This window comes from Muntiacus reevesi, chromosome X, assembly GCF_963930625.1.
Source record: "Muntiacus reevesi chromosome X, mMunRee1.1, whole genome shotgun sequence".
Lineage (NCBI taxonomy): Eukaryota > Metazoa > Chordata > Mammalia > Artiodactyla > Cervidae > Muntiacus > Muntiacus reevesi.
In genome coordinates, this window is record NC_089271.1 from 142,398,823 (window position 1) to 142,412,315 (window position 13,493).

At 40.9% G+C, this 13,493-nt stretch overlaps 1 protein-coding gene across 2 annotated transcripts in view; it reads right to left on the reverse strand.

Annotated features, from left to right (window-relative positions):
• Positions 1 to 2,650: 2,650 nt before the first annotated feature.
• MID2 (midline 2) overlaps positions 2,651 to 13,493 on the reverse strand; it is a 104,064-nt gene continuing 93,221 nt past the window's right edge. For both annotated transcript variants that reach the window (XM_065915553.1, XM_065915552.1), the window contains exons 8-10: positions 10,705 to 10,866; positions 8,254 to 8,461; positions 2,651 to 7,678 (exon numbers count right to left, since the gene is read on the reverse strand). In XM_065915553.1, coding sequence (XP_065771625.1) covers positions 7,276 to 7,678; positions 8,254 to 8,461; positions 10,705 to 10,866 — 773 coding nt within the window. In that variant the 3' untranslated portion in view covers positions 2,651 to 7,275. The remainder of the gene's footprint in view (positions 7,679 to 8,253; positions 8,462 to 10,704; positions 10,867 to 13,493) is intronic.

Below are 13,493 nucleotides of genomic sequence, written 5' to 3' on the forward strand. Positions count from 1 at the left end.
CCTTGATGTACTCCTTTTCCTATTTGGAACCAGTCTGTTGTTCCATGTCCAGTTTAACTGTTGCTTCCTGACCTGCACACAGGTTTTTCAAGAGGCAGATCAGGTGGTCTGGTATTCCCATCTCTTTCAGGATTTTCCACAGTTTATTGTGATCCACACAGTCAAAGACATTGGCATAGTCAATAAAGCAGAAATAGATGTTTTTCTGGAACTCTCTTGCTTTTTCGATGTTGGCAATTTGATCTCTGGTTCCTCTGCCTTTTCTAAAACCAGCTTGAACATCTGGAAGTTCATGGTTCACATATTGCTGAAGCCTGGCTTGAAGAAATCTAAGCATTACTTTACTAGTGTGTGAGATGAGTGCAGTTGTGCGGTAGTGTGAGCATTCTTTGGCATTGCCTTTCTTTGGGATTAGAATGAAAACTGACCTTTTCCAGTCCTGTGGCCACTGCTGAGTTTTCCAAATTTGCTGGCATATTGAGTGCAGCACTTTCACAGCATCATCTTTCAGGATTTGAAATAGCTCAACTGGAATTCCATCACCTCCACTAGCTTTGTTCATAGTGATGCTTCTGAAGGCCCACTTGACTTCACATTCCAGGATGTCTGGCTCTAGGTGAGTGATCACACCATCGTGATTATCTGGGTCGTGAAGATCTTTTTTGTACAGTTCTTCTGTGCATTCTTGCCACCTCTTCTTAATATCTTCTACTTCTGTTAGGAACCTACCATTTCTGTCCTTTATTGTGCCCATCTTTGCATGAAATGTTCCCTTGGTATCTGTGATTTTCTTGAAGAGAAAGTAATAAACGGAATTTAAACATGATTCATTGTGACTTTATCTGCTAAATGCCTCAGGTCTTGGACTCCCCTTGTGTACTTGTACTTGGAGGAGGAAATGGCAACCCACTCCAGTATTCTTGCCTGGAAAATCCCATGGACGGAGGAGCCTGGTGGGCTACAGTCCATAGGGTGACAAAGAGTCGAACATGACTGGGCGACTTCACTTTCACTTGTGTACTTGCTACTTGCTGTGTTCAGGTATATTATAACACTCTCCCTTATCACAGAAGTTGAGCTGAACAAAAAGATACATACATTGTAAAGGCTTTTTTCCACCACTGCATGCAGAAAATCAGCCCAAGTTCCGTTTTTCTGCATCTTCCAATCTGGTGGAATTAGTCACAGATCCTTTTTGCCTTCTGTATGCAAAAAGAGTGGGCATCTGTATTCTGTTATTTAAGACTCCCCTTTGCTCAAAGTATGTTTCCAAGAGGCTTTCCAGAGGATTATTGGCTGACCCTTTCCAAACCTGAAAATCTGAAGCTTGCCCCACCCAACTCACCCCAGGTTAGACAACAAAACATTGCCTCTAGAAAACCCTCATTAACATTTTCTTGTTTTCTGAGCAGGAAGGAAGAGGTAGAGTGAGAAGCTGCCAAAGATGTGGGATTTTGCCCATGCCCTTCCATTTGCACGTTACTGATGGCTAATATATTAAATCTCATTGTTCCCTCTGAAAGAGACTGGCCATAAAGAATAGCCTGTTAACCAAGAGGCAGTTGTCCTAGACCAGAGATAGATGCCCGAGAGGTGGTGTGGAGTTCACCTAAGACAAACTTCACAATGTAGGAGGTGGCCCATTTGTCACTCTGCTTATCAGGTTCTAATTCTATTCAACCAGCACTTACTAGGTATCTCCTATGTACAAGTCTGGTAAGAGCTTCCACTCTCATACCTGTGTCTCCAGTAAAGGCTTCCTTTTACAGCTACCACTAGTAACTCTAATTCATAAATCAATCATTATTTGGTAAGAATTACTGGGTTGGATGGGCTTCCCAGGTGGTGCTAGTGGTAAAGAATCCGCCTGCCAATGCAGGAGACATGAGAAACACGGGTTCAATCTCCAGGTCAGGAAGATCCCCCCTGGAGGTAGGCATGGCAACCCACTCTAATATTCTTGCCTGGAGAATCCCATGGACACAGGAGCCTGGTGGGCTACAGTCCATAGGGTAGCAAAGAGTCAGACACAACTGAAGTGATTTAGTGCATGTGCACACACATGCGCACCCACACATGCTACCCCAGCTCTGGGAGATCTCCCAACTCTCCCAGGCTCCTCCTACAGGCCAGATGTTTAACAGCAAGTTGGCTCATATGTGGCCCTATCCTGACCTTAACCACTAGGTTCCAGTACTGGAGAAGGGAAAGGCTACCCACTCCAGTATTCTGGCCTGGAGAATTCCATGGATACAGTCCATGGGGTCGCAAAGAGTCAGACATGACTGAGCGACTTTCACTTTCCAGCACTGGGGTTTTCTTTGTTCTTCCCTAATTCCCACCTTCTGGCCCAATTACTGAAACATGAACGTGCCATGTTTCCTTGGGCCATATACCTTCATCTCTTTAGTCTTTCTGCCTGTATCCCGCTCCTGAAACCAAAGTCTTCATGATTGGATCTCGATATCCAGGTGTTCCAGATCCTCCCTGCCTGAATCTTTACCTATTAACATGGTAATCAATTTCCCCTGTCATTTCCAGTAACTCTGGACCTTCTTCCTTTTAATCTTCCCCCAATTCAAGCTTCAGTGAGAGACAATCAAGAACTCATGAATACATATATATTTATTTAATTCATAATATAGCATTTTTGGATGGGCTGGGATATTTTAGAGGGATGAGGCTGTGTAATCCACAGATGCTCAGGTTTCTGTCACTAGGAGAGACACTATTGGTCCAGAGCTCCCAGGGCAAACAAGCCTGGGATAAAATATTTGATAAAAAATAGTCCAACAATGGTCCAATAAATATTCTAGCCAACAACAATGACATAGCATATGTCTGAAGCTGGCAGATCAGACTGTAGAAGGCAGTTTCACCTGACCTGATGGCAGTCAACCTGGCCAACCTGAAATACACAGCCAAGTACAGCCCAATGGCTGTGAGGCTGCAGTTGGCTTCAGGAATTGAAATAAGTGTGGGAGAGGTTCTCATCTGTCAGCCTCACATTCTCCATTCTGTAGAAGAAATGGTATCAAATATTTGCACTTATCAAAAAGTCCATCCGTGGATTTCTCCATCCAGGTAGTCATATATAAATATGTAAACCATGGAAGCTTAGAAAATTCACCTAGTATACTTTAGCTGAGAAGAACATAGATGTGATTTTGCTGCAATTTGAAAGTCACTGCATCCAGAGTTTACACAATGGAATCACATGATAAAAACACATACAGATGCAGTTACTCTTACATACAAGTAGCCAGAACTCCAATGTGGCATTAAAATTTCTTTCATATTCTCAAAACATGTTTAACTTTATTGTTATTTTTGTGCTTCTTTCAATAAGACAATATAAAAAGTGAAAATAAGCATAAATTGCAGACAAAAGAATAATTTGCTAGGAGAAAGGATTGTAGGAGAACAGACTGAGGACAGCAACAATGAAAACTTATGCAGTCACCTTCCTTGAAGATGTTAAATAAAGGTCTTACATCCTTTGTCCAACTGGGTTTAGCTAGAGGTAGTCAATGACATCTCTAATGTACCTGAAATTGCCAGAATTCTATGAAAGTCCTTAAGTTTACTGAAGTATCTGGGATTCACCATATCCCCATCAAATACTTTTGTCACCAATTTTTTGGAACGTACTTTTCATTATTTGGCTCAGAAACTTCATTGCTTACCCCAAACCCAGTTTAATTTCCTACTTTATTCAGTAGGCTTAGCTCTGAGTGATTTTTGGCAATAACCAAAACATAAATCCACATTCAAAGAACAAAGTTTGAAGAGACTGAAAAATTATTGAAAACAATTGTGCCACATGCTCCAAATAATTCCAAACAATTCCCCAAGAGCTTTCGAGGAAGACTACACTCATTTATATGTATGAGTTCTGGGACATCTGCAAAATAATATCAGTACAGCTCAAATGGAGTAGCCAAGCTTTTCTGCCCAGAAAACAACACACACCAATATGGATATCAGAGTACAACAGGGAAACTTTGATTATTCATTCATTCATTCATACATTCACGCAATTAACATTAGCCAGGCAACTACTCTGTTCCACACACTATGTCAGGTGTTAAAAATACCACCACAACAAAAAAGACACAACCCCTGCCCTCAAGGTATTCACAGTCTAGGAAGGAGGATGATTCTTAATGTCAAACCTTGGTATGCATCAGAATTACCTGGGGGAGCTTGTTAAAAATGCTAAATTCCACTTATGTGCCCAGACATTTTAATTAAGTAGATCTAGGTTGGAGGTCTACTTTAAAAATCAACTGTTTTAACAAACACCAAAAATAATTCTAACAGGTGATCTGAGGATCACACTTTGAAAAACACTGTTATACAATGTGATTATTGCTGAGAAGGGGGCATGGTCATGGTGCCATGGGAGCTCCCAAGAGGAAAACGTAACGCAGTCTAGGGGTTCAGGAATTAAATCTATTATGGGGCAGAAGTGGGGAAAGGTAGTCCAGGCTAGAGTCAAAAGTAGGGTGGAGACAATGAAGCTTTGTCCCGGGGCACTACAATATAAAGGCACAAAAAATGAATGGCACCGGAGACCTGCTGCTGCTGCTAAGTCACTTCAGTTGTGTCCGACTCTGTGCGACCCCACAGACAGCAGCCCACTAGGCTTCCCCGTCCCTGGGATTCTCCAGGCAAGAACACTGGAGTGGGTTGCCATTTCCTTCTCCAATACACCGGAGATCCTAGGTTAACTTAAAGAAATTGGAACTGGGATGGAGGTGGAGTGTTCTGCATTGACAGCATTTTCACACTATTCCCTTACTTTAAGAACAATTCCTGCTGTTTACTCTGGACATCAAAACAGTTACTAATGTCTCTATTCCAGGCCCAGAGAACAACTTGTGTAAATAGTTAAGCTTGGCTAGAGCAATCAATGTGAGGGGGAAGGTGGCAAAAGATGAAACTGTGAAAGCAAATAGGGACTTGAAAAGACAAACTGTAAGTAACTGGGACTTTCTATTGAATGTCAGTGAAATGTTTTATGAAGGGGTTGAAATCATCTGTTTTGTTTAAGAATTTGGGCATAGGCCCTAGAGGAGAGAGAGACCCAGAATTAACTTAGAAATGAAAGACTTCCATTTTAAAGCACTGCTACACTGTATTGGGGTTGAGGCCGAGCAAAGGAGAGTAATATTTGTTGCATACTTAGCAAAATGCCACGCTTCATAGTTAAGTATGCCATACTAATGCCATACTTAACTAAATGCCAGGTGTTGTGCTAAGCAGTTTACATGTGCTATCTTTTTTCATCTTTGCAAACAGCCTTGTGAGGTAGGTATTATTGTATAGAAGAGGAAACAGTAGCTCAAAGAAGTGAAGTACTTGCCCTGGGTCACACAGCTAGTAAATGGCAGAGGAAATCGATTATTTTAATTCAAAGGCTATGATGAGCTTTCCCACACAGCAAACTATTTCCCAGCACTGCTGAATCTTACTGAGGTTGCTTGTTTCCTGATTAGCAGTAAGTATGTAGGGTTTTTAAAACCCCAAATACTGACTTTGCCACTAGATAGGTAAGTTTGAGCTTGCCATCTGTATCTGAATCAGTCTTGCTTTCCATGTTAGGTGTGCAAACAATACAAAACTTATTTAGGGGATTTTTATAGATATTTTGTCTCTCCTGCAGAATAGTAAGTCATTCGACAGCAGGAACTGTGGATTATTAATATGTCAGCTCTAGCGTAGTACCTGGCATCTAATAACTTGTTGAATGAATGAATGAATGAACGCCCACCAAGGTGGTGGAAAGGAAGAGGGGGAGAAGTTTGGGCATTGTTTCAAGGCTCCAATCTGGGGGCTTGTTACAACTACCACGTTGTATGACAGTAATATTTTCACAACTCCCAAGAACTAGACTCTTTGAAGCCGACTTAGCTCCTGAAAGGAGAGAGCTCTGGTGCTGACACTCCCAATTACAGAAGAGGAACTGACAGAAGCGTCGACCATAAAGCTTAATTCCCTTCAATGATTGCAATAAGGACTGGGTTGAAGTTTACATCTGCATTTGCCATGAAGGGGTTGGCTAAGCAAATGAATAGTGTAAACAAGATCAGGAGAAGAATGATTATTCATCCTGTTTAAGAAAACAGACTATTCTCAGGCATTCTTAAGCACTTCAGAAGTGTTTTATCTGAAAATATAAGTCCATTTATATGGAAATAGCTGTTGCATCTACAACACTCCATTCTTACTCAATAAGTAAAGAAAGCAGGTTCCTAAAAAACCTCCATTATGCAACTCTTGTTTTTTTAAGCCTAATTCTAGTAACTGTATGCTACTTGAGACTAGTAAAACTGTATTTCTTTGAAATATTCTGTGACAGCATTTTTAACAGTTCAGACAGACCTTCTCCATTAGGTAGCACCAATGAAAGTGTGCTACACATAACACAACTACCTGGATCAATTTTCTATCCAGCAAGAGCATCTCTTGTGCAGTCTTGTCTCCCTATGTCTCCTAATCCAATCTAGAGCTCTTCCCACCATCTGTGTCATTATTGCATGTGCATGTGTGTGTGAGCAGAGGGAGGAAGGGAGGGATGAATGGAGGGAGGGGAGAAATGATTTTGATGTTCCCTTTAGGGGACAAAAATGGATGGTATAATTTATTTTCCCTTCCAGTATATTTCTCACTCAAATGAGTAAATTTAAAAGTTCATTATGTATATATAATTATAAAATGAATATATAATATATATTATTTATTCATTTTATATATATATTATATATACACATACATGTTTTCTTTATAATAAATCCTTGATTGTAGGTTTTCATAAAAAGCTACATATAATATGGGATCATTTGACATTTCAAAATTCTACTTGACCAAATCAGCCAGTACTAGAAAGGCTGATGCATCCCTGCTTTCTGGCTGACTAGCCCCTTGTTCAGAGCATCTTTATACATTATTTACCTAGAATTCCTTCCAATATCATTTATACTCCTAAATCACTGGGAATTTTGAATTCTTCAATAACAAGAGAAGAATTCTCCAAATTTGTTCTCCAATGGCTTGAACCCAGACTACTCATTATTTGTTCTGAGAAACTCAATACATTAATTCAAATACAAGCTTTAATGCACAAAAATTAAATCTATAATATCTAGTTCTTTTGGATGCTTCAAATGAACTTCATTTTTGTATCCTGTATATTGGATACTAACTGAGGTTTAGGAGGGGAAGCACTGCTGAACTGGAGAGCCAGTGAATTATTACATGCTCTCTTGAAACTTAATGGCAAGCTTTCATCCCAGAAACGTAAGGGGATTCTTGAGGCCTGCAGTTGCATTCCTGCCGCTCAGGGTAATCAATAAAATCTGGGGCAGGCAAGCCAGACAGGATCATTAGGGATTTGTTCCAGATTGTGAATGTTGGACAAACGGGAAGAATGAAGGTCACATCAAAAGTATGAAGATGGAGAGAGTTAGCTGGGTCATAGAAAGACAGCATGTTGTTGTCATAATCCAGAAGGACACCCAGGCGCTTCAACTGTGGAGGCACGTCCACCAGCATTTCCTTGTTGTTATGTCTCACAACGAAGTTACTATTGCATCGCGAGAAGACCCACGAGGAGGCGTTCTTGCCAATCCATTCATTCTTGGGAGCTGATTTGTAGGCAATGCCAACTGCATACCTGTGAGACAGTGGAAAGGAGATGACATCTATTCATGATCTGAGTTATGCTAGATACCATTGGGCTTCCCTGTGGCTCAGATGGTAAAGAATCTGCCTGCAATGCAGGAGACCTGGGTTCGATCCCTGGGTTGGGAAGATCCCCTGGAGGAGGACATGGCAACCTACTCCAGTATTCTTGCCTGGAGAAGCCCATGGACAGAAGAGCCTGGCAGGCTACAGTCCATGGGGTCACAAAGAGTTGGACACAACTGAGCGACTAAGCACAGCACAGACATGATACAGGACATCTAAGCAATAGAATACACGTTTCTTCCTTAAATAGTTTACATTTAGATCCATAACAGTGATAGCACTAGAGCTTTAAAAAAAGTTAGCAATTAGAGTGCTGTAATTTTCAACTCCTAGCTCAGTATATTTTCCATGATTTGATTTTTAAAAAACTGGAAAATTTTTCTAAGAGTGGTTTCCATCACTTGCCTTTTAACCTTGACTTACTGGTATTATATTTGTACTATCAAACTGAATCTCCCAGGAACCTAACAACAGGGGGAAAGAAAAGTTGGATCCACTCACCATGTGGAGGACCCCATGACCACCTCCCAGTAGTGGCAACCGCTGTCAATGAATATATTTCCTGCTGCCCCATAGCACCCAGTGCCACTAAACCTCTCTGGGGTATGGCTCTTCTTCAGAGAGCTTTCTTCCTTTTCCATCTGCAATCCATCATTGGAAATCTTCAACTTCTTGTGAGTCATTTTGGGATCCAGTTTAAAGGGTTGGCCTGAAAAATAAAGTAGGGAAAAAAAAGAAAATACATGAGAAAGTATGTAAGAATTCTCTCCTGGTTCTGCAGGACCATCACTATCAGAGGAACCTTGACATAATGATCATTCTTGAGTCAGTGAAAGCTGACTGGTGTTTGGATTATATGAAAGAAGCAGGACAGAAGCCACTGTTTTCAATAAAATAAAAATAAGCTGTCCCCCCCTTTATAGACTGTCAAATTAAAAGGGGGTCTCAAGGTCTCCTATTCTCAAATAACTTTTGTACATTGCTTTATTTCAGTGGGTGGTTTGGGATTCGAGCAGATTTTAGGGAAAGGAGTATTTCATGTAAGGCAAAGTGGGGATAGATGAGATAATTGCTGCTTGGTGGCAGAACAAAAAACCTGAGAATAACTCAACTATAGGACAAATTGTTTTGCCCTCTAATTACTGGGATGTAATAAAAAGTAGAGACATTACTTTGCCAACAAAGGTCCGTCTAGTCAAGGCTATGGTTTTTCCAGTGGTCATGTATGGATGTGAGAGTTGGACTGTGAAGAAAGCTGAGTGCCGAAGAATTGATGCTTTTGAACTGTGGTGTTGGAGAAGACACTTGAGAGTCCCTTCGACCGCAAGGAGATCCAACCAGTCCACCCTAAAGGAGATCAGTCCTGGGTGTTCATGGAAGGACTGATGCTGAAGCTGAAACTCCAGTACTTTGGCCACCTCATGTGAAGAGTTGACTCATTGGAAAAGACCCTGATGCTGGGAGGGATTGGGTGCAGGAGGGGAAGGGGACGACAGAAGGTGAGATGGCTGGATTGCATCACCGACTCGATGGACATGAGTTTGAGTAAACTCTGGGAGTTGGTGATGGACAGGGAGGCCTGGCTTGCTGTGATTCATGGGGTCGCAAAGAGTTGGAAATGACTGAGCGACTGAACTGAACTGAAATGACATCTAATAGGTCACTTTGTTAGAGTGATTGTTGCATCATCAATAATTAGAGAAAATATCTGTTGTGTTGGATCATTCCCAACAAAGAATTCCTTAAAGTCATATGACAAAAGCAGTTAGTTACTAGGAGCCAACAGCTGGGTATGGCAAGAGCTGTATAATACAAAACACGTCTGATAGACACCGTTGGTCAATGTAACACCCACCCACTACTTTTTTTTCTCTTACCTGCTTTTACTATAGAGGCAAGAAAAGCTAAATACTCAAGCTCCTAGCCTCCCTTGCTGCTAGGGGTGACTAAGAAGATGGAAGCAGAGGTCAGATGGGGTGGGGAAACTTCTGGGAAGTTTCTTGGTAAAAGAGATAGTCATTGCATGTACCAGTGTTTTCCCCTTCTTTCTATCTTGAAAAGAAATATGTCATCTGGAGGTTGCAGTGGCCAGGTTGGGACTTATTGCCAGGTTAGCAATAAGCCAACACACAAAGGGAGGAGGAGTCTTGGTCTTTTATGACAGGTACCAGCCCTGAACTGCCTACCTTTGAGCTTCTTGCTATATGAAAGAGAGAAAAAAAATACAATTTGTTTAAGCTGCTCACAAATAATATTTGTCAAGCTAAATTAGTTGGATTTTTCTGTCAAAAAGCATTCCTAACAGGTTTGGCTTCTCTGAAGGAGAATTTTACCAGATTATTACAAACAGTACTCTTTTACTCAGTTGCACCCCAAGTATGGAGGCAGAGTGCAGAGAAAAAATCTTCACTGGACGTTCCTGGTGGGCCAGTGATTAAGAATCTGTCTGCCAAGGCAGGGGACATGGGTTTGATCCCTGGCCTGGGGAGATTCCACATGCCATGGGGCAACTAAGCCCGCCAGCCACAACTACTGAGCCTGCATGTTGCAACTAGTGAAGCCATGCACCTAGAGCCTGTACTCTGCAACAAGAGAAGCCACTACGATGAGAAGCCTGTGCATGGCAACTAGAGAACAGCCCCAGCTCACCACAACTAGAGAAAGCCCATATGCAGCAATGAAAACCCAGCACAGTCAAAAATAAATAAACAAAAACATTTCTTCACTAACATCCTCCCAAGTCACCAGCTGTTTTCTGTATATCTCTGTGTCCACATACCTCCCAGGGGCAAAAACAACCCCTCTGGCCCAAAGCACATAATCCAACAGCAAAGCTTCTCTACTTGGTGCCTCTGCCCTCTTACACTGCTGTAAGAGGTGCCAGTGTCAGACTAAGAGTACTCGCTGCTTAGAAGGGCAAAGCTGCTCTCTCCTTTTGCGATCACAACGTACTGTTTGTCTTGAGTCGGGTAGGTTCACTGTTCCGGCTGCCTGCTTGGTTTATGGCTTTAACAATGAAGATGTAGCGTGTTCCACTCTGCAGTCCGTGGACTGTGTAATGGTTCTGTTTGATGTTGGGCACGATCATCCAGCTATCCACAGAATTATACAGGCCTGTAATGTGGGGAAAGCAAGGATGTTAATGTAAAAAAGGCAGGATGAGAAGCACACTGAGTATTCATCATAAGCCCCCCAAAGCAAATTTCATTTTGTTTTGAGTCGTGGAAGACATAGGGAGATGAATCCCATCTGCTTCTTTTCTCCCACGGAGCTAAGCTTATGCCAGGCTCCTTGCCTCTGGTAATTGAATGTAACCACTGGCGAAAAGTTACTTCAATTTTCTGCCAAAGAATACAGGGAAAACTTCTACACAAAATCACAGAATCGTGTCTTTCATAGCATTTCTAGATCTTTACCCCAAAGGTTCAGTCCTCTGAGATCTGAGTCTGACCCTCGAATGGGTAGAGCAGAACAGAATAATAAGGAATCTCAGAGCCAAAAGGCCAACTAGACACCGTATTTCCCTTGTTTTACAAATAGGAAACTAAGAGAGAAAGAAAGTGACTTGCCCAAGACCACAGAGAGCTGAGAGTGGCGCTGAATAGAACCCTGGTCTCTTTAACCTAGTCCAGTGTTCTCTCCGCTACACTGCTCCACAATTCATGGAGCAAACAATGTTCCTTTGTCACTGCAAGGTAGCAAAGCTTTCAAGGCTTATGATTCAGCTCTCCCACACTATCCTCACCCTTGCTTCCAATCCTGGTGGGCTCCAAGGTGTCATAGGGAAGCCAAGGAGATGATACGATAGTCAAAGTGAAATAGCATCTCCTTACTTGACACTACTTATTTTATCCCTCCCCGTTTCTGATTCCAATACTCATTTGAGGTTGGGTAGTCCAGGAACACATTTGTTGTCTGGAACCTTCTTCCCTCCCAAGTAGGGAAAGGGACCAGAGATCTAGGTTTCTGTTTTTGAAACTCTTTAGACCAATAACATTGACTTAAACAGATAAAAATATACATAATTAAAAACATGTATTTAGCTAAGTTTTGATAAAAGAGGGATAGACATTCCAGTCTGTGAATTTACACTTATCTCTTCTGTTATCTGCTTTTCACTTTACCACTTTTTAACAATAATTCTACCAGAGGATGGAAAAGAAAGGGCAGGGGAAATGACTGGTGGATCTAGTTATTTCTATGCAGCTTTAGTAAAAATTAAAAATGAAATAATAATAACTGATTTGAAAAAGATATGATCAGGAAGGTTTTGTAATTAATTTGGGGGGAGGTAGAAGTCTAAATTAAAACTAGAAAAAGAAGCATAATGGAGTACAAACAGATATGCTATAGAAAGAAGAATAATTGGTGGCAATGTTCATTGATTCTCATGAAATGACAATAAGGATGAGGGCCAGAAAAAAAATGTTGGAGGGCTTGACTACCAATGTATCAATGCACAGTATTAGTCATAAACTATATATTAAATTTTAACAGTAGGAGGGAAATATATGATCTTTCAGGTATGCTTCTAACAATACAAAACAAAAAATCAAAAGAGAAAACAATCTTCACAAAGAAGTATTATGCAGCTATGAAAAAAGAAGGTGGGAGATTTCTATGAGTTGGTAATGGAATGATTTCCAAGATATGCTGCTAATTTTAAAAAGAAAATTACAAAAGGGTATAAGTAGTATGCTACCTTTTTCATGCAAGAAAGAAAGGCAAATTAGAAAACCTACATATATTTGCTTAGATTTACAAAGCAATAATAACAACAGGAAAGAAAAACCAGAAAATAATGAAGCTGGTTACGTACAAGGGATGGGGGTAGGGGAAGAGGATTAAAAGAATACAAGAGAGAATGACACTTCTCTGAGTATACCTTCTTTTTTTTCATATCTTTCCCTTTCAGAAATGTTGCTTTAGAAATTAAAAAAATGTAAATGACACCAATATGAATGGTAAGAGTAGGGTCTAAAACTGAAAGCAAACAAACCAAATGAAACCACCTGCATTTCAAATATCAAGAATCACAGAAAAGGGCAAGAGGAGAACTGTCAATAGATGCTCCAGTATTGCTTGTTTTTGTAGTGGTATGGGCAACGCCATTCTGAAACTATTTCAGATATGCTACGGGATTGAGCAAATGAGTGTATGTGTTGATGCTGTTGGGAGCCAGGGTTCTCACTGTGGAAGTAGGAACATTCAAGTATGAAATGGGGGGTGGCAAGCAAGAACCTGTGGGAATGGGCTGGAGATATTGCTATGAACTCATTATTTCTAAAATGTGTATGTGTATGTGCATACATGCGTGCACATACGTTAAGTATATGGGTACATATATTATGTGTGAATATGTATATGTACATGGGTGTATTGTGTGTGCATTTTTCTAGTACCCAGGTCTTGGTCTCTAATAACATCCTGCCATGAAAAGGGACCAGGGTTCCTTGGAAAAATGGCTGACTTCAAGGCTGGGGCAAGGTATGGTCTAAAATTAGCCAATAACCTTTTGTTATGTTGCAAAGTAAGGAAGTGCTCGAGAAAATGATGGCAGAATATAAGGACTCAGGAGTCAGCTTAAAAGGCTCCAACTGTCTAAAGTTGGGTGATCTGAGCACCAAAATAAGTAAGGGCAGTAAAGAATTATAAATGAATGAAAAAAGAGAATTCATGAGTCCATGCTGAGAAGTAAAAATATAAACAAATGAAGGATGAGACTTTTGCTTACAGTAGAA